The sequence below is a fragment of the Mesoplodon bidens genome (assembly GCF_964165515.1).
Source record: "Mesoplodon bidens genome assembly, chromosome: 18".
In the NCBI taxonomy this organism is placed as follows: domain Eukaryota; kingdom Metazoa; phylum Chordata; class Mammalia; order Artiodactyla; family Ziphiidae; genus Mesoplodon; species Mesoplodon bidens.
In genome coordinates, this window is record NC_138175.1 from 16,472,127 (window position 1) to 16,493,039 (window position 20,913).

The 20,913-nt window shown below is 48.6% G+C and overlaps 1 protein-coding gene across 8 annotated transcripts in view; it reads right to left on the minus strand.

Annotated features, from left to right (window-relative positions):
* Window positions 1–20,913, minus strand: part of ZFHX3 (zinc finger homeobox 3) — a 257,266-nt gene that overhangs the window by 162,605 nt on the left and 73,748 nt on the right. For 7 of the 8 annotated variants that reach the window (XR_014013683.1, XM_081215221.1, XM_081215220.1 and 4 more), the window contains one exon: window positions 4,754–7,512. The exons of the other annotated variant lie outside the window; for it this stretch is intronic. Coding sequence is in view for 6 of the 7 variants with exons in the window: in XM_081215221.1 (XP_081071347.1) it covers window positions 4,754–7,466 (2,713 nt within the window). In the remaining variant the exon portion in view is untranslated. The remainder of the gene's footprint in view (window positions 1–4,753; window positions 7,513–20,913) is intronic. 8 annotated transcript variants of the gene reach the window in all.

Genomic DNA, 20,913 nt, shown 5'->3' on the forward strand with positions numbered 1-20,913 from the left:
CAGAGCCACATGTTGGCCGGTGTCCCCATCAGGATGTAGCCTCTTTAGGACAAGGGTCCAGTCTTCTCCTTGTTGAACCTCTAGAGGGTACACAGGCCCCTGCTCAGAGGCTCAAAGGTCTGATGTGCCAGACGAGGTAAAAAGCAGCCAAAATGTTACAGGTTTGGGAAGTTGGATCAAGATGGACAGTGAAACGCAAAGGTTCGCTCACAGCCCTGAAAAAAAGGGCCTGAGAAAGCTGTGTTCCTCCCTCTTCACCCCCCTGCTCTTTTTCAGTCCATCACTGCCCTGCGTAAACCAGGGACCGGCTCTCATTCACCAGCGTAAATTAATACTCTGAGCTCTTATTTATACCACGGGAAAGGCCTGGAAAGAGCAGCCTTCCCTCCATTACCTCGAAGCGAACAGTCGAGCAGAATGCTGAGCTTCAGCTTCTGTTTTTTGCCTCTCCCCTAAACATACACACGCTTGAGCTATTACGTCCGCCCCTGTCACTCCCCAACTGATATTTAAACTTGACCTTCTACATGTGGTTGGGCTGAGGTTATTTTTTTTTTAATGACTGATTAGAATCCAAGTTAGTGGCTAATCAAGGAAAAGACGTTATTATTAAAAAAAAAGATTTTCTTATTTATGCTACACAAGGCACTTCGAGCGAGCAGCTCAGTACAGGCTTGACCGAGCAGAGTGGCTGCAACTGAAGCCTGTGGACAGTCTAGAAAGACACAGAAATCTTTTGCGCACGCATGTCAGAAGACGGGGGAAGCTTTCTGCTTGTCTTCTCTCTTGCCACCTCCCCTGGTGAGAGGAGCCATAACTGTGACATTCTTTTTAGGACAAGAGAGAAAAAGAGATAGGGGAAAAAAAGCCTAAAAGCTCCATCCCTTGATGGGGACAAAGGCCAGGCAGCATCCATGACACATATGCGGTGTTCAGTGAAAGCAGCAACTGCCCGGAGGGTAAGACAAGGAGCAAACACATATTTGTTTCTGATGCCAACCACCTGAAGCATCAGATCTTTTTCGCTTTTTAAATTTAACCTCAGCACATCAATATTGCTCTAAAGAGAAATTCAGCTGGCACTTGCTGGATGCCTGAGTGAAAATGAGAAGTCCTCGGAACACGCAGAGGAAATAGGTCCCTGTTGCCATCCCAAGCTCTTAAAATGAAATGCAAATCAAAGACAGAAGCAGAGAAGCAGTGAAATGTGGGCGACAGGCAAGCCAGAACACCCTTGAGAACTATACCCTGGAGAAACAGCCCTAGGGCTTGGAATCCTACAAATCCATAGGGCTGCAAGGAACTAATTCAGCCCCCGAGAAATAGAGGAACCTCACCCAATTCACAGGCAGGTGGGAGGAGAGCGCCCACATTGAGAACTTAGCCGGTGCCTACTCTTGAATCATGCCAGACAGATGGTCTTAGAGAGGACTGGGCCCCATCTCCCCACACACCTGACTTTAAGGCTGGAAGGTGACACCCTGGCACCTGAGTCCCGCCCACGAGCACACCCTCAGAGAGGCAGAGGGATTAAAAGACACCTTCTACAATCAAAAGCAGAATCAGGGCTTCCCTGGTGGCTCAGTGGTTGGGAGTCCGCATGCCAATGCAGGGGACACGGGTTTGTGCCCCGGTCCGGGAGGATCCCACGTGCCGCGGAGCGGCTGGGCCCGTGAGCCGTGGCCGCTGAGCCTGCACGTCCGGAGCCTGTGCTCCGCAACGCGAGAGGCCACAACAGTGAGAGGCCTGCGTACCACCAAAAAAAAGCAAAAAAACCCAAAAAAACCCAAAAGCAGAATCAGAGGAGCCCTTAAAGCTCATGTAGGTGTCCTGTGGCTGGCTGGCTATTCAGGAAACATGTAGACGCCTTGGCAAGCTACCCATTTTTCAGTGCTGTGCTCAACTGTAGTCCAAAGGAATGTCTGGAAGGATGTTCATCTGGCCTCAAGCCTAATATCTGGTCTACAAATGGAGGCAAATTCAACCAGACCAGACAGAGGGTGCCGAACTTTTTCCTGAAGGCCTCTAGGAAGAAAGCATCCCCAGATCAGCATCTGTCTGATAACAGGAAGGAGAAGTTTCTGTCAAAGGCAGTATAAGAACATTAACTGTGTAAGCAAGAGTGTAGTTCACAAACACTACCTCCCCTCTGTAGAGCCCAGGAATACCTAATAACGCCCACAGACTTCTCATAAATGGCCTAAGGAAGAATCAGTTGAGCTGCAGACAGAGCTGAAAGTTACACTCTTTTCATTTGCATACGCTGGCTTCTACAGAGGTCGTGGGTCCAAGTAGAAACGTTCTATCATACCCACACCGGCTTCCGGCATAAAGTATTTGTCACCCTCACTCCACCTCGATGGCTCTTGTGGCTTAAGGCAAGCACAGGAGGTCTCCAGAGACTCACCTCGGCTAACAAGCAGCGACACTGGAAATTCAGGGCCCTCCTTGGCTACCTGGATAAGGTCTTCAGAAGGAAGCACTCTATTACTCTATTCTCTTTAAGAAATAGTCTGGATCCTCTATGTATGTGCATCTGCCACCTGCCCGGAATGCATGATGCCTCGCAGACTCACAGACAGCAGGTGTTAAAAGCAAACCATTTCTCTACCACTCAATTTAAGCCTTAGTCAGAATTACTGGTTTTCAAGGTAATTAAAAAGTCTTCATTGTGACCCAGTATGAACCCATCCATTTTCTGTGTCTTCATTCCACTTACATTATCTTTGATTTACTCCAAGATCTGCCTCCCCAAGATTTTAAATCTCTAGACGAGAAAACCCCAATTGCCACAGGCTTTAAAAAGTGACAAGTCTTCGAGTACTGATGCCACTCCCAGGTGTGCATCCCCTGTGGTTCACTCTGGGGACGAATAAGATGACTGATCCCTATGCATCCATGATGATTAATTAACCAGTGGGTAAAACATCTTCAAATTGTTTGGTAAGAAAAGATCAACAGGTCAATGTTCCAAAACAGAAAACAAGATTAAAGTAGCAAGGATTCAAATTTAAATGCATGGTAGGAACAACAAATTAAATGCTGTGAAATATAACTCATCAGCAGCAATTAGCACTGCAACACCACCAAATAAAGATGTGCTTACTGGGGAGGTTTAGCCCTCTGGCATGAACCTAAGCCATCCTAGGATAAAGGCACTTGCTCACGCTTTGTTGCCGAGAACAACTCACTCCCATGTCAGGAAGGGTATCCTGTTTCATTCAGGACATCACTGCTGGTCTCAAGAGGTTAGCGGGACCAGGGAACGAAGACCAGGCAGTGCGTGTCCGAGGCTCGCGCAGTTGGGGCAGGAGGGGCCCAACCATCACACTGGTCCTCACGAAACTGGTTTGTACATTTTCTTGCTATAGAAGCTCTCCCCCAGAAATGGTCATGATTCTTTGTATGTAAAGAGTCATGGCTTCTGCAGCAACATGGATGGACCTAGAGATTGTCATACTGAGTGAAGTGAGTCAGACACAGAAAGACAAATATCAGATGGTATCGCCTATATGTGGAATCTAAGAAAAAGGTACAAATGAACTTATTTACAAAACAGAAGTAGAGTCACGGATGTAGACAACAAACTTACAGTTACCAGGGGGTGTGGGGGGGGGATAAACTGGGAGATTGGGATTGACATATACACACTACTATATATAAAATAGATAACTAATAAAGACCTAGTATATAGCACAGGGAACTCTACTCAATACTCTGTCAATGGGAAAAGAATCTTAAAAAAAAAAGAGTGAACATACGTATATGTACAACTGATTCACTTTGCTGTACACCTGTAACTAACACAACACTGTAAATCAAATATACTCCAATAAAAAACTTTTTAAAAAATTAAACAGAAAAAGAGTCATGGCTTTTGGCATTCATATCCCATCCTCTTGGTCCCGTTCTACTCTATTAAGCCAATGGTAAAACAGCCAACCCATGTCTTCTAACATGGAGCCATGTTCTCCATGGCAACAAAGTCTCCGTTAACCGGGATCTGATATTAAAACCGGGCTGTCTTTAATTTACAATTTTAGAATTTAGTCACCTCTCATCTATCACACCACTCCTCACGGTGCCCCAGGGTCATCTAATTCCCAACTATACTGATCACTGGCAACTCATGCAAAGTAAGAAAGAGAAAGAACCCGTCTCTTTCATCAAGGTCCTGGGGAAAACACTGGAGAGCTTTGAGAAACGTATCTGGGTGGCTCCCAGTCAGCTCAGAACCAGCCTTGGCTTATTTAAATAAGGCACACTACGGTTTCCAGTTCCTCTGCCGGCGACGACTGTCCCTATTTAAAACACCAGCTACCGTTTCCTGTACATTTCAATAAATATTTAATGGAACCCCAAAGTTTAGGGGGAACTGTGGCAATTTTTCCAATAAAGAAAGGGAAAGAGAGAAAGGGGGAATGGGAACAGAAGGGAAAGTTGACCTGAAGCCAAACAGCTAGAGGAAACACTTAAATTTGAATCCCGGCCCGTGGAGCCGGAGGGTAATCACGTCTCTGTTGAACGCAAACCATCTTCCACAGGCTCACAGAGAGTTCAAGGGATTCTTGAGAAAAAGACGTGGGGGCTGGACGCTCAAGTTGAGCACAAAACAACTCTCAAGAAAATAAAGATCCCCCAAATCCACAGGACTCGACAGAATCCACCAGGTCAACACGATCTCGGCCCACTTGCAGCTTCCCCTGGTTTAACTCCCATCCTCAGAACAGACACACATGGAGTCAAGCCTCACCTAGAGCGGGCGTCATGGCGGCCATGGGCCCGGCGGGATCCAGCTGGAATCCGCCCATCACGAACTGGGCGTCTGGGGCTGCGCTGTCCACCTTCAGGTTGGGCAGGTTCATGTTCTGGGCCAGGTAGTACTGGTAGAGCTCAGCCTCAGCGGGCGAGGGCAGGCTGCCGAGGCCCAGGTGGCGGTTATGTTGGATCTGGGTCATGTTCTGCTGCAGCAGCATCATGTTGTGCATGTGCTTCTCGCTCGTCATGTGGATGCGGAGGTTCCTGGCCACGTTGGTCTCGTAATCGCACACCTCGCACCGCCAGGTGGGTTTGGTTTTTGGTTTGGTGGGCGAGGGGGCCCCACAGGAGCTGCCGATACTGGCCGCGGCGGCCGCCGCCGCCGCAGCCGCCGCCGCCGCCCCAGCCGTGTGGCTGAAGACCTGCTCGCCCCCTCCGTTCTGCAGGTTCTGCATGTTGTTGAGATGCTTGTCGGACTGCATGTGAATGCTGAGGTTGCCTTTGGTAGTTGTGGAGTAGTTACACACCTCACAGCGGAAAGGCTTGTAACCACACGTGTAGCTCTCGCCTCGGGCCAGCCGAGGGTGGGGCTGCCCGCTCTTGCAGTAGACGCAGGAGCCCCCCGGCTCCGGGTGCTTCTCCTTCATGTGCGCCTCCAGCGTCTGCTGGTACTTGTAGTGCCAGTTGCACTTGGGGCACTTGAGTGTCTTGCACGAGTTGCGAGAATGCATCATAGTCATGTGACCGCCCAGCGAGCGGGAGGAACCCAGGACCGTGTCGCATTTGGGGCACTCCACGCCACTCCCTGAGGGGCACTCCCCCACCCCAAGCTCGCAGAGGGAGCCAGCATGCTGGTGATGGGGGACGAAGCCCCCATCGTCCCCCTCTGTGCTTTCATTTGGTTCTGGTGCTGTGGCATTGTCTTTATTGGCACTTTCATCAGCAAAGTCCAGCCTCCTGCCGCCCTCTGCCACGTTGGCCCTGACGCCCTCACTGTTAAAGCTTAAACGATTCCTCCTGTTCGCACCATCAAAGACAACAAAGGAAGAAGCGGAATTAGAACTAGTAGAAGCTGCGCCCCTCGACAGGGTCTGGAGCACACTAGGCATTAAGGGGGAGTTAGAAATGCTTTGGTTTGAGAGAGCAAGGTCCTTTTTGCTGCTACTACCTGCTGCGGCCCCAGACTCCTCGGGGGGCCTGTCCTCCAGCTCCTCGTCCAACTCGCTTGGAAAGAGTCCTTTGCAACCCTCGTCCTCGTCCTCCTCGTCCTCCTCGTCTTCCTCGTCCTCCACCTCCTCGTCCTCGTCCTCGTCCTCCTCCTCTTCGGCCTCCTCCTCGGCCGGCTCTGCTTTCTCGGAGAAGCAATCCGGATCGCCCACTTCTTGCTTCTCTCCTTCTGCTGCCCCAGAGTCCTTGCCCTCTGAGGATTTGGTAGGACTGGAGGCCAGAGGCCCCAGGGGGACTGAGGTAATGGGGGTCTTCAGGACCGAGCTGGTGAGCCCGCCAAGGTTCAAGAGGGTGCTGGGGGTCAAGATACCAGCCTGGGGCTGCTCGGGGCCAGCGGCAGGGCCGGCTGGGAGAGCCTCCTCCCCTTCCATTCGAATGCCACTAAATTTACCATAAAAACTGTGTCCGGGGCCTATGAGGTTAGCGGTGGAAACTAAAGGGAGTTGAAAGTTTTTGTTTTTTGGTTCCAGAAAACTTACAAGGGGTTCCTTGTCTTTGCCGATCCCTTGGATGATAGCGGAGATGTTCTTATTGCTAAGAAGTTTCCGCTCATCTTCACTCAGGGTCATTCGATGGTCGTGCACCGCATGGGTCACAAACGAACGGACGTACCCGAAGGAGAGTTTGCACAAGAAACACATCAGGATGGGCTTCCTCTTGCCGTAGAGCACGAAGCCATCAAATCTGGACAGGTCCACATTGTTGGGAACATCTTTGGATACGCAGGAGCTTTTGGCAGAGCCGTCACTGTTCAGGTAATCCTTGTTGCTTTTGTGTCGCACGTCAAACACGCGGAAGCTGTGCAGGACAGGGCTGAGCCCCGTCAGGGCTGAGGTATTCGGGAAAGCCTGGTCTGGGCCCTCAAACCATTTCCCGAAGGATGAGGCTATGTGGAAAGTGTTGATGATCTGTGGGTAGACGGGCGCAGCGCAGGAAGGGTCCCCCGGCTTGCCCGCTGAGGCGGGGAGAGAGTTCAGGAAGAGCGACGGGAGGGGCCCGCTGCCGCCCACACCCACGCCCCCGCCCGGGGTCAGCTGGCTCAGGCTCTCGACAATGTACGCCGAGCCGTCCGGCTGGTACACGATCTCCCCGGCCAGGTTCTCCACGTCACTCTCCTCGTCCCCCTCCTCACTGCTGTCGCTCCCGCTCTCCTCCCTCAGGGGCGGCGGGGGGCGCGCGCCGGGGCAGTGATGCTCCATGTAGGTCTGGAGGCTGGCGAAGGAGGCCGAGCACTCGTTGCAGCTGACCTCCTTGCCGGCGGGCTCGGCAGCGGGGCCGGCCGGGACGGTGCTCTCCGCGAGGCGCTCATTGAAGGGGGCCCTCAGGCCGTCCAGGGGCCCGTGGTTCTCGCTTGTGGACTGCTCCATGCTACTGGGTTTGTCGGGGAGGTGGGTGCTGTTGAGTTCAGTCCATTGCTGGTGCTGAGGGATACCGCACCCATTGTCCTTCCCCGAGACGACAGGCGAGTCACAGCCTTCCATGGTAAGGCCTGCGTGGAGCTTTCATTGCACCCAGTACGGATCGGACCTGAAGGGCGGAGGCAAGGGGGAGAGGAGGGAGAGAGGGGAAAGAGAGAGAGAAAGGAAAGAGGTTAGGAGGGCCGAGGCTAAGGTCCCACACAGAGCGCTCTAACAGGTTTCTGTCCACACCCACAACAGAGACCGCAGGGCAGTGGGGACCCCGGCCGTCGCCCCACCCCATCGAGGCGCAGAGGGTGGGCGGTGCCCCTGGGTGTCACGGCCAGGTTGCGTGGCAGGAGCGGGGGTGGAGGTGCGGGGAAAGGGGCATCAGGAGAATCCCTCTTTGTCTTCGGAATGTTGGCAGCTCTACCCCTGGAGACCGGTTCGAATCTGGGTTCTTTGCAAGCACAGCATCAGAGTCGGGGCCGGGCGACGAGCCACAGGGGAGGACGAGGACCGCATCAACTCTCCAGGCCCCGCCGAGGACACAGAACAGCGGCCCCGCCGCACACAGATGGCAGCACAAGGCCACGCCGGCTGCCCGCACTGCCTGGGGGCCAGGGGGACGCCGGGGACGGACAGACAGGAGGAGGAAGACTTTGCAGCCCTCGAGGAAGGACCATGAATCTGGGAGGGGACACGCCATTTGATTTAGAGGCGAAGTTGTGCCGCTGCTCTTACTGACCAGATTTCTAGTTTGAGAAGTTCACAGAAAAGTGTGGAGGACTACAGGGCTGAAGGGCAAGCGTGCAGGCCTGGACAAGCTCTGCGAAGCCCCCAAAAGGGCCCACGGCTGCATTCATCCTCTCCAAGTCTGGGAAACATCGTCCCATTTTACAAGCAGTAAAACTGAGGGCCTAAATCTAAAAATGAGGCCAGTGCCATCTGGGCGCTGAGAAAGGCGGATCTCCCAATTCCCATCCCCTCCCTACAACCCACAGAACACCCTTGCTTGTGACTCAGCTGGTTTCAGACTCAAAATATGTAGGTGCAAAACGTGAGCTTGATGTTTCTAAGAAGAACCGCCCAGACTCTCAACGGGCCGACTCCCCCACCAGCAGAGAGGATCTCGCCCTGTCTGGATGAGCCCGTTCACCACTGGCTGGGTGGTTTCTGCTGTCAAGGATCTTCGCGGCGAGCCGAGATGGCAGCTGGGCTCCGCCAGCCCCCATTCCACACCTGCCTCTTAGTTATTAGTCGCTACCCAAAGCAGCTGTCCTTCAGCCCTGGGGCTTTTCCGTTTCCGACTCCAAAGTGCCACTAAGCTGAATTTGCCCTCTGAGACCTCGCGTCCCTGGGGAGGGAGACATCAGATCACCCGCCACCGCTCTGCTCCTGTGGCAACAACATCACAGGAGTATTTCCTCCGTCCGGCCCCGCTCCAAGAGGCAACTCAGCGCCTCGCAGGGCTCTGAGCATTCGCTGCAAATCCCAGGCCACCCTCCCGCCACACCTCCTTCCAGGAGAACACTTGGCTGCTTCTCCACCCACCATCTCATTCACACACAGTGGATGAAGGTTTTGGCTGGCTTTGGTCTCCCTCCCCACCGACCCCCATCTTCCCACTCTTTTTTCATTGCTTGATTCTCGACGGCACACTAGCCAATAGCTCCCCCTCGGGAAAAGACGGGGAAGGCAGGTTCACCAGAAGTCTCAGGAGAAGCAACTTTCTGGAAGAACGTGTCACGTTTTGTTTAAAACACACACGCAAACACACACCACCTCTCAGCATGTAATCTCAAGCTCCATTACAACAAGGTTCCGTGTGCCTTAGAAAAGACATATTGACTTTAAACAAAGATAACCACACCAAACCAAACAGCAAATGCCATGAGACTTCCTCATAAGGCTCAGTTGGAATACAGGTGAGAATCCAGGGTGGCTCTTCCTAAGGATGCACATAATTGGCTGGATGACATCTGATTGACAGCTCAGGCCAAAAAGGTTGGCAGGCCTGAAGGGGCGGGAGGGTTAACAGCCCGAATCGTAAGATCAATGTCATAAATGCTTGGTAAGTTACAGGAACATGTGGGAAGGGGAGGCCACGATTGATAAAGGAGAACAGCTTTGATGCTTCACCAGGGACTTGTGTATCGACAGCAAAGCCAATCTCTTCTCCAGCCTGGACTGGGCCAAGAAACCTGCGAGCATTTACCCGTTAACTGGTGGGCTCTTCCCGCTCTGCCCTCTTCTTCCTCCTCCACAAATCATCCAGCTAAGGGATCGGGACTTCTAAAAACTCACTGAACTTTGTTTTCTATTCCTCAGCAAAAGGTGTCAAGAAAAGGTGACCTTATAGGCAAAGACAGATGTGCCCATCGTGGTGACGCTAGCCCCATGAGAGGGGACACATGGGGGACCACTCATTTGCAGGGGCAACAGCCCACTGAGATGCTGGTGGGAAAGAAGGATCCCACTCTGGACCTCAGGCACCAGTTCTGGGCTTCCTTTCAATGCTTGCTGGCCAGGGCAATCAGAAGCTCTTACAACTCTGCTAAGTCACGTGTGGTTCAGGGCCAGTGAGCTCACCAGTGAGCCTGTGAGAAGCGCAGACTCTCAGATCAGAATCTGCATTTTTAATACAAATGCCCAGGGGATGTGCATTATTAAAGCTTGAGTGAGACACTCTCTATTTTACAACAGTTTCACCAGACCTCCAGCTCCTCCATGCCTGGGGCCTGCACTGCTAGGTAACCAGGCAGTGGGTCAGTCTTGGGCTCACCCCTGGGAAGCGCAGGGGTGGGGGTGGACAAGAGGGGACCAGAGCACAGAGATGAAGAAATCTCTTAGCCCTGCCCCATTCTTCAGCTCCAGGACCTCAGGCCCTCTACCACTCTCCTACCTGGCCGGCAGCTCCTTTCACTCTGTTTATCAGCCAGTCAATAAGAAAAAGATAGTTCTTACTTAAGGAGGCAGAAGTCAACTCAGCAGGTCGATCGGCACTCTGTCTGTAAACACGGTTTCCCGTAAAATCAATGATCTTCAGTTACGGAGGGCAGCCTGGGAATCCAGTGGGTCCCGGTGCTCTCACAGCCCCCATACACGCGGCTCTGCCCCGCCCCCCACCTCCGCCAGTACCTCCAGGGCCAGCACACACAGCACAAACCTGCAACCCCTCCTGCAGCCTGCTTCCCTCCAGCCACTTACACCCCAAAATCCCCTTTAAACACAGACGTGCTCTACTCATGACCACCGGTGTTGTACTCAGCAAGGGGTTTTTGTGTGTGTGTGGTGTTAAGAATTCAGTTGGATTTCAACTGAGCACACCTCCCCAGTAAGAGAGTTAAAGGGAAGATACGGGGGGGGGGGGGATCTAGCCTCGCACTCTCTGCTGAGCGCCTCCCTCTGCCCTGTGAGAAGTCATCTCGCACAGAAAAGTTCTAACATCTTCATCGAGAGGGGGCCCCCTGCTCTTCCTCCTCTCACAAGTTATAGCTTCCTTGGAACCTACCTGTAAAGTCCCTGCATCTTTGCCAATATCAGTCTTTATATTTCAAAGACGGTTTAAAATTATAAAACTCCACCCTGTTATCCTGGGCGCCACGCCCCCGCCCCGCCCCCCCCCCCCCCCCGCCATCTCCCTCTTTCAACTGAGAAGATGTGATGTGACAGCTTTATCCCACTCCCTTAAGGAGACAGAACTGGGCTCCACGCAAGTTACAGGGGAGCTGGGGAGGGAGGTGCAGTTACTTGGAAGGGGAGGGGGCTCCACTGATGCGCCAGCTCCTGGAGAATTAAACATGAACGGTTGCACTGTGTAATTTTAAATTGTTAATTAGCACAGGGTTAATTAGGCGGTCCTTTCACAAGAGGCAGTTTGGCAGAAAACCAAGAAAGGAAACAAAGGGGAAGAAAAAAGCAAGGAGAGAGCAGAGACAGCGAGAAACTGTTGCCCACCCCCGCCTCGTGAATAACCCATGCAGCATCACCAGAGAGAAGTAAACCGGAGGGCTCCCGGGGTCTCCCTGGTCTGCTGGAGGGGGATTCGATGAGCACCGCGATTTGGCACTGGGTATCAAAAGCCTCAAAAATGCACATGCCCTTTGACTCAGCAATTCCCCCATTCCAGGAAACAATCCAAGATATGCATAGAGATATAAGATTATTCATCACAGTGTTCATAACAGAAAAAAAAAGATGGAAATAATCTGGCGAAACAAGGTACTCTAAATAAATGACAGTGCATAGCATTCCATAGGATGTTAAAAAATAGCATTTTTAAAAGAAACTAGTTATGGGCGTGGGAAAATGATCACAGGATGCTGAGTGAACAAAGCCTATATAGGTCTGCATATGGAAATACATGAGATTTATATCAAAAAATTTTACAGCGGTAATTGCTAGGGGATGAGATTATGGGCTACTTCATTTCCTCCTTCGTGCCTTTATTTCCCAAGGCTTTTTAAAATGAAAATCATCTTAAGGGAAGTCATCACTTCCTGTGTGTGGCATCATGGTAAGGCCTGTGGGTTCAACGCCACCTCAATGCTCATACCATTCCATGAGATGGGTGCTTTTTAATTTTTTTTTTTTTGATGTGGGCCATTGTTAGTCTTTATGGAATTTGTTACAATATTGCTTCTGTTTTATGTTTTGGCTTTTTGGCTGTGAGGCATGTGTGATCTTAGCTCCCCGACCAGGGATTGAACCTGCACCCCCTGCATTGGAAAGCAAAGTCTTAACCAAACTGGACCACCAGAGAAGTCCTGAGTGAGATGGGTGCTATTTTTATCTCCATTTTGAAGAAGGGAAAACTGAGGTTGCTCAAGCTATGCAGCCTAAATGACAAAACCGTAGTCTGGCTGTGGAGTCTGTGTTCTTTGCCACTCTACTATGTTTTTCTGTAGTGTCTGTTTCTCAAGAACTTCAGAACATCTGACGTTCACATTCAATCTTTAGGTACCAGGGACTGTTCTAAGATCATGGGCTATCAGGACTGCTCTGTAATGGAACACTGCCAGTTCATACACACGCCCCTTTTTTTTTTTTTTTTTTTGCTTGGGAGTGGTGGGGGAGGAGAGTTCAAAATGGACTCTCTTACTTGGATATCTTCATACAGGAAAGAAGGGAATAAAAGTTCTTGGCTATTGCAAAGAACTGTATGGTAGGCCCATTATCCTGACTTCTTTTAAGAAAAAAAAAGGCAGATTCCAGAAACTATAAATCTAGAAATGTATTCATTCATTCATTCATTAACTGAACATCTACTGCACACCTATTATGTGCCTGATGCTAGAGAATCAACAATAGACAGGTCTCAGCTTACATTCTTGTGGGGAAAAGACTGCAAACAAATAAATACAATGTTAAATGTGAAAAAGCACTCAGAAGTAATAAAAAACAAGAGAAGGGGAAGGAGTGATGTGTATCATCATTTTGGATAAAGTAAATATAAATATATATATTAGATTTAAAAGGATATGTTATAGATTATATACTGCAAGTTCCTCACAGTTTTAGAACAGAGTCGACAGTTGCTGAATAGCATCTGGGGAGAAAAAAGTCCTGAGGAATTAGCAATTAGCTGTAGGTTCAGTAAGAAAATTCACATAAAATAAACTGGAAAGCAGCTTCACTTAGATTCAATGATCTGAGAAATGCAGTAGAGGGTACTTTTTGATTTTAATAACGTATCCCAAAGTTTATCACTTCTTTGTATCTAGGGTAGCAAAATGTCTTTCAAATAATAAAGTCTGCCTGATTTTAAAGCTGGAGGATGCCGTTACCTAAAGTACCCACATGGAATTCCTGGTAGTCCAGTGGTTAAGACTCTGCGCTCCCACTACAGGGGGCACGAGGTTCGATCCCTGGTTGGGGTAAGATGCTGCATGCCACGCAGCATGGCGGGGGTGGGGAGGATATACAGTACCCACTCAAAGGTCAATGTGCCTGGGGACATGCCTTAATTCCTGCCTTATCCCTGGTTCCCTTCACTTAAATCTACAACCTGGGCCTCCCTGGTGGCGCAGTGGTTGAGAGTCCGCCTGCCGATGCAGGGGATACGGGTTCGTGCCCCGGTCTGGGAGGATCCCATATGCCGCGGAGCGGCTGGGCCCGTGAGCCATGGCCGCTGGGCCTGCGCGTCCGGAGCCTGTGCTCCGCAGCGGGAGAGGCCACAGCAGTGAGAGGCCCGCATACCGCCAAAAAGAAAAAAAAAAAAAAAAAAAAAAAAAATCTACAACCTGAGGGGCAGACAAGACCAAGCACATACACCAATTTGCAAAGTAAATAAAGTCGAGAGGACTAACTAATATGCTAATTAGTGGAATCAGGACTTAAAAAAAAAACTCTCGGTAACAGGCTGAAATGAACAAGATGAAATTTTGAAAGGATAAATAGGAAGCCTTGTATTTCAGTTCAGGCAAGCAGTAAAACCAACAGAGAACGGAAGAGACTTGGATTAACAGTAGTTCATGCAAAGAAACCCTGGAGGTGTTACTTCACTACAAATTCAGTGGCAGCCCAAAGCTGACATGGTGACCAAAAACATAAATGTGGCCTCTGGGCTACAGGGGGTACCTCTACCTGTTCAAACTCAGCAGGATCACAGCCTCATCATTTTCTCTGCCTGCATGAAGAATGTTATGAGCCACATGGGGAAATCTCATAAGAGGGGTACTGACACTGAATGGCTTGACCATGATCAGCTCAAGAGCAAAGAAAAGAGAGGTCCCCATTGCAGGGCAAAACAACTATCCTCAGCCATGCGAAGGCCCGCCTGCCACGTACACTGAGGATTAGTTCCACGTCTTCTACTTAGCTTCAGGGTTTAACTAGGAGTAATGAGGGGGAATTTATAAAAAAAAAAAATTAGAGTTCAACTCAATATAAATGAAAATCTTTCTCTAGATTATTAAAGCTCCCAAATGGAATGTTGACTGGTTTCATGAATGGAGAAAAAAGACATTTTGCCATGGCCGGAGGTTCCATCAGGCGGCCTCTTGGGTCCTTTGAAATGCGAAGATTCTATTCATTCCTAGTGATCCATCGGTTGCTCAGTCAGCTTTATCAGCTTTAACCTCCTCCTCGGTGATCCCACAGTGTTTTGCATATGGCGACACACTGCAACTCTGGGGTTATCGCACTGCTGTAATTATATGTTGACTGGTCTGTTTCTGCCACTAGGCTGAAAGCAGCTTGAGAGTAGGTTCCATGTCTCGTTCATCTCTGTACTGTCCACATCCAAGATGTAATAGATGCTTAAAAAAACCGTGGGGAAAATTAAGGCATTAGGAGAAATGATAACACTCTGAGAGAGGAAAAAAAAAAGATGATCCCTGTACACATTCTTTCTTTTCCTCTTAGTTGAAGAAGTGTGTGGGTAACCATTCTCCTCTAAATGGAACCAGGTCTCCTTGTAGAACTGGCTGGTTCTTGGGCTGGGGCAGGGAAAGTGCAGGATGAGCGTGGAGCATCTTTCAGAGCCAGAACCTAAGGAAGTGCTCTAAGAATGAAGAGAGTGTGACCAAAGAACCCAGGAGCAGGTTGCAGAGGCTCTCACGGCCTGAACCTGGGACAATTTGAGCAAGAAAGTTACATGAGGGTAAAGAACTATAACCCAATATATAACATAAGAATCCATGATTCCATACTTTTATAAATTTTAAAAAAAGTGGGAGAAGGGAGAGTTCTTGCTTAGGTTGGAAATCCAACTAACAAATGCAGAGGGAATTACGGATTTAGAAAAACACCATTTGGTAACCATCATCATAATAACCCATTCCAGAAAGAATCAATGGATACTAAAACCGGTGGATGAAAGTTTGAGTAGTTACAGAATATTTCACAGTCTCAAAGTATCTCCCCACAAGACACTTACTAACTACAGAAGAAGAAACAGTAACTTTACAGTGGAGAAACCTGGCAGACATCACCTTCCTTCACCATGGGATCAAAGTTAGGATCACCAGGAATGAGACATATAGCCACCCTGTGCCTCCTGAGAGGATACACTGAGAAGAACACAACATCCCTTCCCTGACATGCCCGCCAAAAATGCAAAACCTGAGTCTAATCATGGAGGGAGCATCAGGCAAATCCAAACTGGGGACAGTCTACAAAATGTCCTAGGGCTCCTACTGAGCCCGCATGCCACAACTACTGAAGCCCGCACACCTAGAGCCCGTGCTCTGCAACAAGGGAAGTCAACGCAATGAGAAGCACGAAGAGTAGCCCCCGCTCGCCACAACTAGAGAAAGCCCACGCGCAGCACCAAAGACCCAACGCAGCCATAAATAAATTAAAAAAAAATAGATCTATTAAAAAAAACACGTCCTAGGCTCTTCAGAAATGTCAGTCAGGAGGCAGAAAGACAGATTAAAGGGGACTAAAGAGATGTGACCAATGAACATAACAAAGAATCTGGGTTCTCTTTCCCTATAAAGGGTACAATTGGGACAACTTGCAAAATCTGATAAAGATCTGTAGATTGGGTAATAGTAGTAGATGAATGTTCATTTCCTAATTTTGATAACTGCAGTATGGTTATATAAGAGAATATCTTTGCTTTTAAGACATAGACACTGATACATTTAGAGGTGAAGGGGCATGACGTCTTGATTTTCAAACTGCTTAGAAAAAAACGTGTGAGAGTGTGTGTCTGTACAGACCTGCATAAATACAAACATACAAATAGAACTTAGAAAATGCTAACTTGGGTGGGGGGGGTCTGGAGGAAAAGTATGTTAGAATTCTTTGTCCTATTATTATAACTTTCTTGTACCTCTGATATTATATCAAAAGAAAAAGAAAAAAGAAATTGTCCAGTGCAGGAATTCTACATGTTGAACCTCCCAAAATACCTATGAACAGCCAACCCAGCCTGATTCCCTACCCTTATCTTCATTTGAAATCCATTCCTGGCACAGCTTCATGAAAGGAGGGAGGCTGCGAGGCTGGACGGGGAGGTGCAGACAGAGAAAACTGGTCTTCCCTTCCTTCAGCCGAGAGGTCCTAGATAGAGCCCCCTGGTTGGAGGAGACAAACGGCCATTCTAAGTCAGGCGGAATTTCAAGTAACACACACTGTAAGATATTTACTAAGACACCCATGATCCTGATTCAGGACAGATTTCCCTAACTTGGTGAAAAGCAATTCTAAATATAATGGCAGGGGCAGCCACCACAGAAAAGAACCCCAGCAACCTACAGAGGGTGGGCATTGCTTAATCTAGACTGAAACACATTAGCGAAATACACAACAATGAATAAACTATCCCCTTGGCCTCAAAAAAAAAAAAAAAAAAAAAAAAAAAAGCCAAGGGCAACCTAGATTCTGAGATAAGTAGAAACCTCATTCAAGGGGCAAAGAAATAATACCCTCATCTGTTTAGCTTGGAAGCCACTGAAGAACCACATCCAATTCCATTCTGTGCTTTATACAATAACTGTATTTGTATATTGCTGCTGCGTGTAAGTCAGTAAGTGTTAAACCATAAATAGGTGAGATTCCATCCTCTTGGTAGCAATTTCCCAGTAGCCTTAAGAATTATTCTGTTACTATGGCGAGGTCGGAAAACACACACATGCTGGAACAGGTCTCTTGTGTTGCAGGAGGACCAGTGCCCGGAAGGCCCAGAGAATTGTCCAGGCCCTGGGCTTCGTGTTTGCTAATAAGTGCATCTGTGCTCTTTCCAGCGTGAACATAAATCAGCCTGGAAGTGAAAACTGCTAGCTCAGTCCATTCTGCAGGGAATCCACAACTACCGTGATTGTTCTGGCTCCAGTGGACTCGTGGAGGGGAAGAGGAAGGAGTCGTGAGATCATAAGCAGAGCCAGGTCTAGCAGCCCAGGCTGTGGGTGCTGGGAGAGATGAGCTGGTATTTAGGGGAAGAGAATTTGTTACTATACACATGGACACACTCACAGTTCAAAAACAACCAAACCCATGAATACAGTAATAAAAAGTGAAATGACTCAGCTATTACTTAATTCTCTGCGTTTTTCATAAAAAAAAAAAAAAGGATTGGGGGCAGTTTAACCAGCTATCCCAACACTTAGGTACTTACTTCAGTGTCTACCCTGAGACCTCTCTACCATATCCTGAGGACTACAGGCCAGCATCCTTCGTCCATCTCTGGCCTGAATGGTTCTCTCCTGACCTGGATTTATGCACCGTAACACATGGATCCCCCCCAGCTCCCAGATGTGAAGCAGCCCCTCCTTCCACCAAATGCAGCCCCTTTAACTTCCCTCTTGCATCAACTGCCCCTCCTACCTGACAGGTGCGCACCTCAGCCCCTCCATCCTCAAGTGCTTTCCCTGCTGAACTGGATACCTTCCCCACTGAGTGTACTACTTCAGTGCCTTCTTTTGCTAGCACCTAAAACTTTTCATCTCTGATTTCCTAAAAAACCCTCTTAAAAGATCCCATTTCTGATCTCTCTGTTTTTCCTCCTGGGCTGTGGAGCAAAAGCTAGGAAATGATGTAAAATGTACCATCTGGCCCGTTACAGTTTCACTCTGGCATCTCATGATGTTAGACTTATTTTAAATAATTTCCTCTTACTAAAGGAGTATGAACTTGGTATTTTAAAAATTTGGGGGTATGTGCAGAAAAGCTCAATAGCTGAAATAAAAATCACCTATAATCCCACCAGCCAGAGAGCCACTGGGAGGTAGAAAATTTTGAGGTTTTTTTCCTTCTATGTATCGATAGTTAACACATCTTTACCAACCTCAGATCACACTGCTCCTTAAGTAGACTGCCCCTTTAATTTAATTTAGGCATTAAACTGTTCCCATGTCATGAAACATTCTTCGTAAGTTAGAATTAATGGGTGCACACATACTGCATCCTGTGGACATAGCATAATTTCACTAAGCTCTATTACTGGACATTTAGGCAATCCCCAATATTTTGCTGTTAATGCTGCAATCAACTCTCATAAATCTTTGTGCATATATAATAACACAATAATAAAAATAAGTAGCAGCTCTATTACTACCCTCTTAGTAGGGCCAGGCATGGTTCTAAGCACTTTTTAAATAGACATCATTTCATTTGATCCTTCCAACAGCCCATTTTACAGATGAGGAAATTGAGGGTCAGAGGGTTAAATACCTCATACAAGTCACATACTACCTAAGTCAGCCTTTGAAAGCAGGTAAGCCTTCCTTCCTACTTTAAAACCTAGGCTTTCACCCATAACATTCCATCTCTATTTTCTTAGGACGTATTTCTGGAAGTGTAACTGCTGGCTCAAAAACTGCGAATATTTCAAGGCTCCCCGGCATAGGCCAAATGGCCCTCTAGGAAAGCCTTTCCAACTCATGCTCATTGGCACACGAGCCTCAATTTTCCTGCACCCTCATCAATAGTGGGTATTATTTTGTTAAAAAAATGTAAATTTGGCAGGCAAGAAATGGCATCTCATTTTAATATAAATTTTTTGCTAGTAAGAGAGAACCCATCTGCAGATACTTATTGGCAATTTCTATTTCTTCTGTTAATTGCCTGTTACTTCTACGGCAGGGGTGTGTTGCCCTTTCCATGATGATTAATAAGAGGGCTTCACAGGGTTTTACTGGCCAACCCTCCCACTTGACTGGCCACCGTATTCCACACCCGCATGAGCTCTTGAATGGAAGCCTGACCACTCACACCGCCAGGCACACAATGCTGCTCCGTCCTTCCCTTGGATCTCAACTCCTTTAAGCGAGTGGACTGTGCCCACGGCTTCACTTCCCTGACTCTCATCTTCTAAAGCCAGCTCTGTGTGCGTAGCGGGAGCTAGACCGCCTCACATCAACAGTTCTCAAGCTTTGCTGTGCAGCACACCCAAGCACAGAGCTGAGCGAAGATACACACAGACACCGGGCCCCACCCCAGAATACAGGCTCAGGCTCTCTGGAGGGGGCGCTGGACACTGCTTCAGTGGGGTCAGAAGGCCCCATGCCTCCAAGATGCGGCCTTCTCTCTCCAAGGTCACCAATGCCCTTCTTGGGGTAACCAACAGTTGTTCCTCTTTTCCTCTCATACTCTTCAATCTCCCCTGCATTCAAAACTGCTGACTGTCCCCTTGAAACCTTCTCCCCCCTTCACTTCTCTGACATGGTTTTCTGGCTCTCCTCCTACCTCTCCAACCTCTACCCTGCCTACCCTCTTCCCATCCCTTCAGCCCGCCATGGATGCACTTTTCCAGTTATTTGATAAAATTCCCACATTAACCCCCAGAAGCCTCTCCTCTGTTCTGTAGTATTTAACCACCATCATTCTTTCTTCCCCCTTGGCTCTCTGCTCTTATCTCTGTACCTCAACTACCTTAACTACTTCTGTGGTTTCAATTACTGAAATTATGAGTTGACTCCCCAAACAAAAATTTCCATTCCTGACTTATCGCTTGAATATGCATCTCATACTTTCAGCTGACTGCAAGATGTCTGCAAGCGGCTAGCCTTCCATCACCCCACACTCAGCGCGGCTCGACATGTCCAAGCGGAACTGCCCCTCACTGGACGCCCTGGGCTCCCCAGATGGAACTCTCGGTACCATCTTTGATTCCAGAAAACAGAAAGGGAAGATCACTCTAGCCTTCCCGCAGTCATATTCTCCCAGTGCCTGTCCCATGCAAGAGACAGCTGATGCGCATATTCAAACTGATGCTCTCCAGCCTGGTTTTAAAACGCTCTAAAATCGGCCACCACACGATCGATCAATCAGCTCTCTCGCTTCCCCAACAGCACGGTCTCCTCCCCATCACCACATTCGCTCCTCTGTTTCCGCAGCCCCAGGCCCTGTGGACGTTCTCTCTCTTCCTCAACATTTCTCCAAACCTTGGACGTCCTTTAAGAAGCACAAGCTCCAGTTCCACGGAGGCAATGAACCCCCCTCCTGTCACTTAAACCCACAAAACCCTCTCCTCTCTGAACTCCGACAGTAATCACCACCACACTGACACTAAAACATTCCCTCCTTGCTTCAGCTTGGTTACTTTTATCTCTACAAATGGACAATAAGCTGCTTGAAGGCAAACATCAGCTTATAATTCTGTTCATCTCCTAGCCCAGTGCGAAGCATGTAGGATGGATAAAAAACTTGATTGAGTTTTAACTTAATTAAAACATGATTAGCTTGATTAGAAAGAGCATTCTCTCTTTCTAGGATACGTCTTAAATCACATTAGTGGGAGCGTGTTGATCTGAACGTTACATATAATTGATCACCCAAGACCCATTCATCCTAATTCTGAGGCTCAGGTATGACACCTGAGTAGCTCAGTATTCTGTGATTTATTATTTCCCATTCCAAATATCTGAAAGCTCTGAAGTCTACAGAGGCGGCCCTCATTCCAGCCATCTTAAATAGACAGTCAACGAAACAGAAATCCAGGAAGCCAAGCAAGTCCCTAAATATAATTCTGGGTTTCAAGGGGAGAGTGAGGGGAATCAGGTATGGACAAGGTTTCTGCCTCATGGAAAGAGCTATCGGCGCTAGGCTCACTAGGGTTAGGTTAGGTTCTTATGAAGTA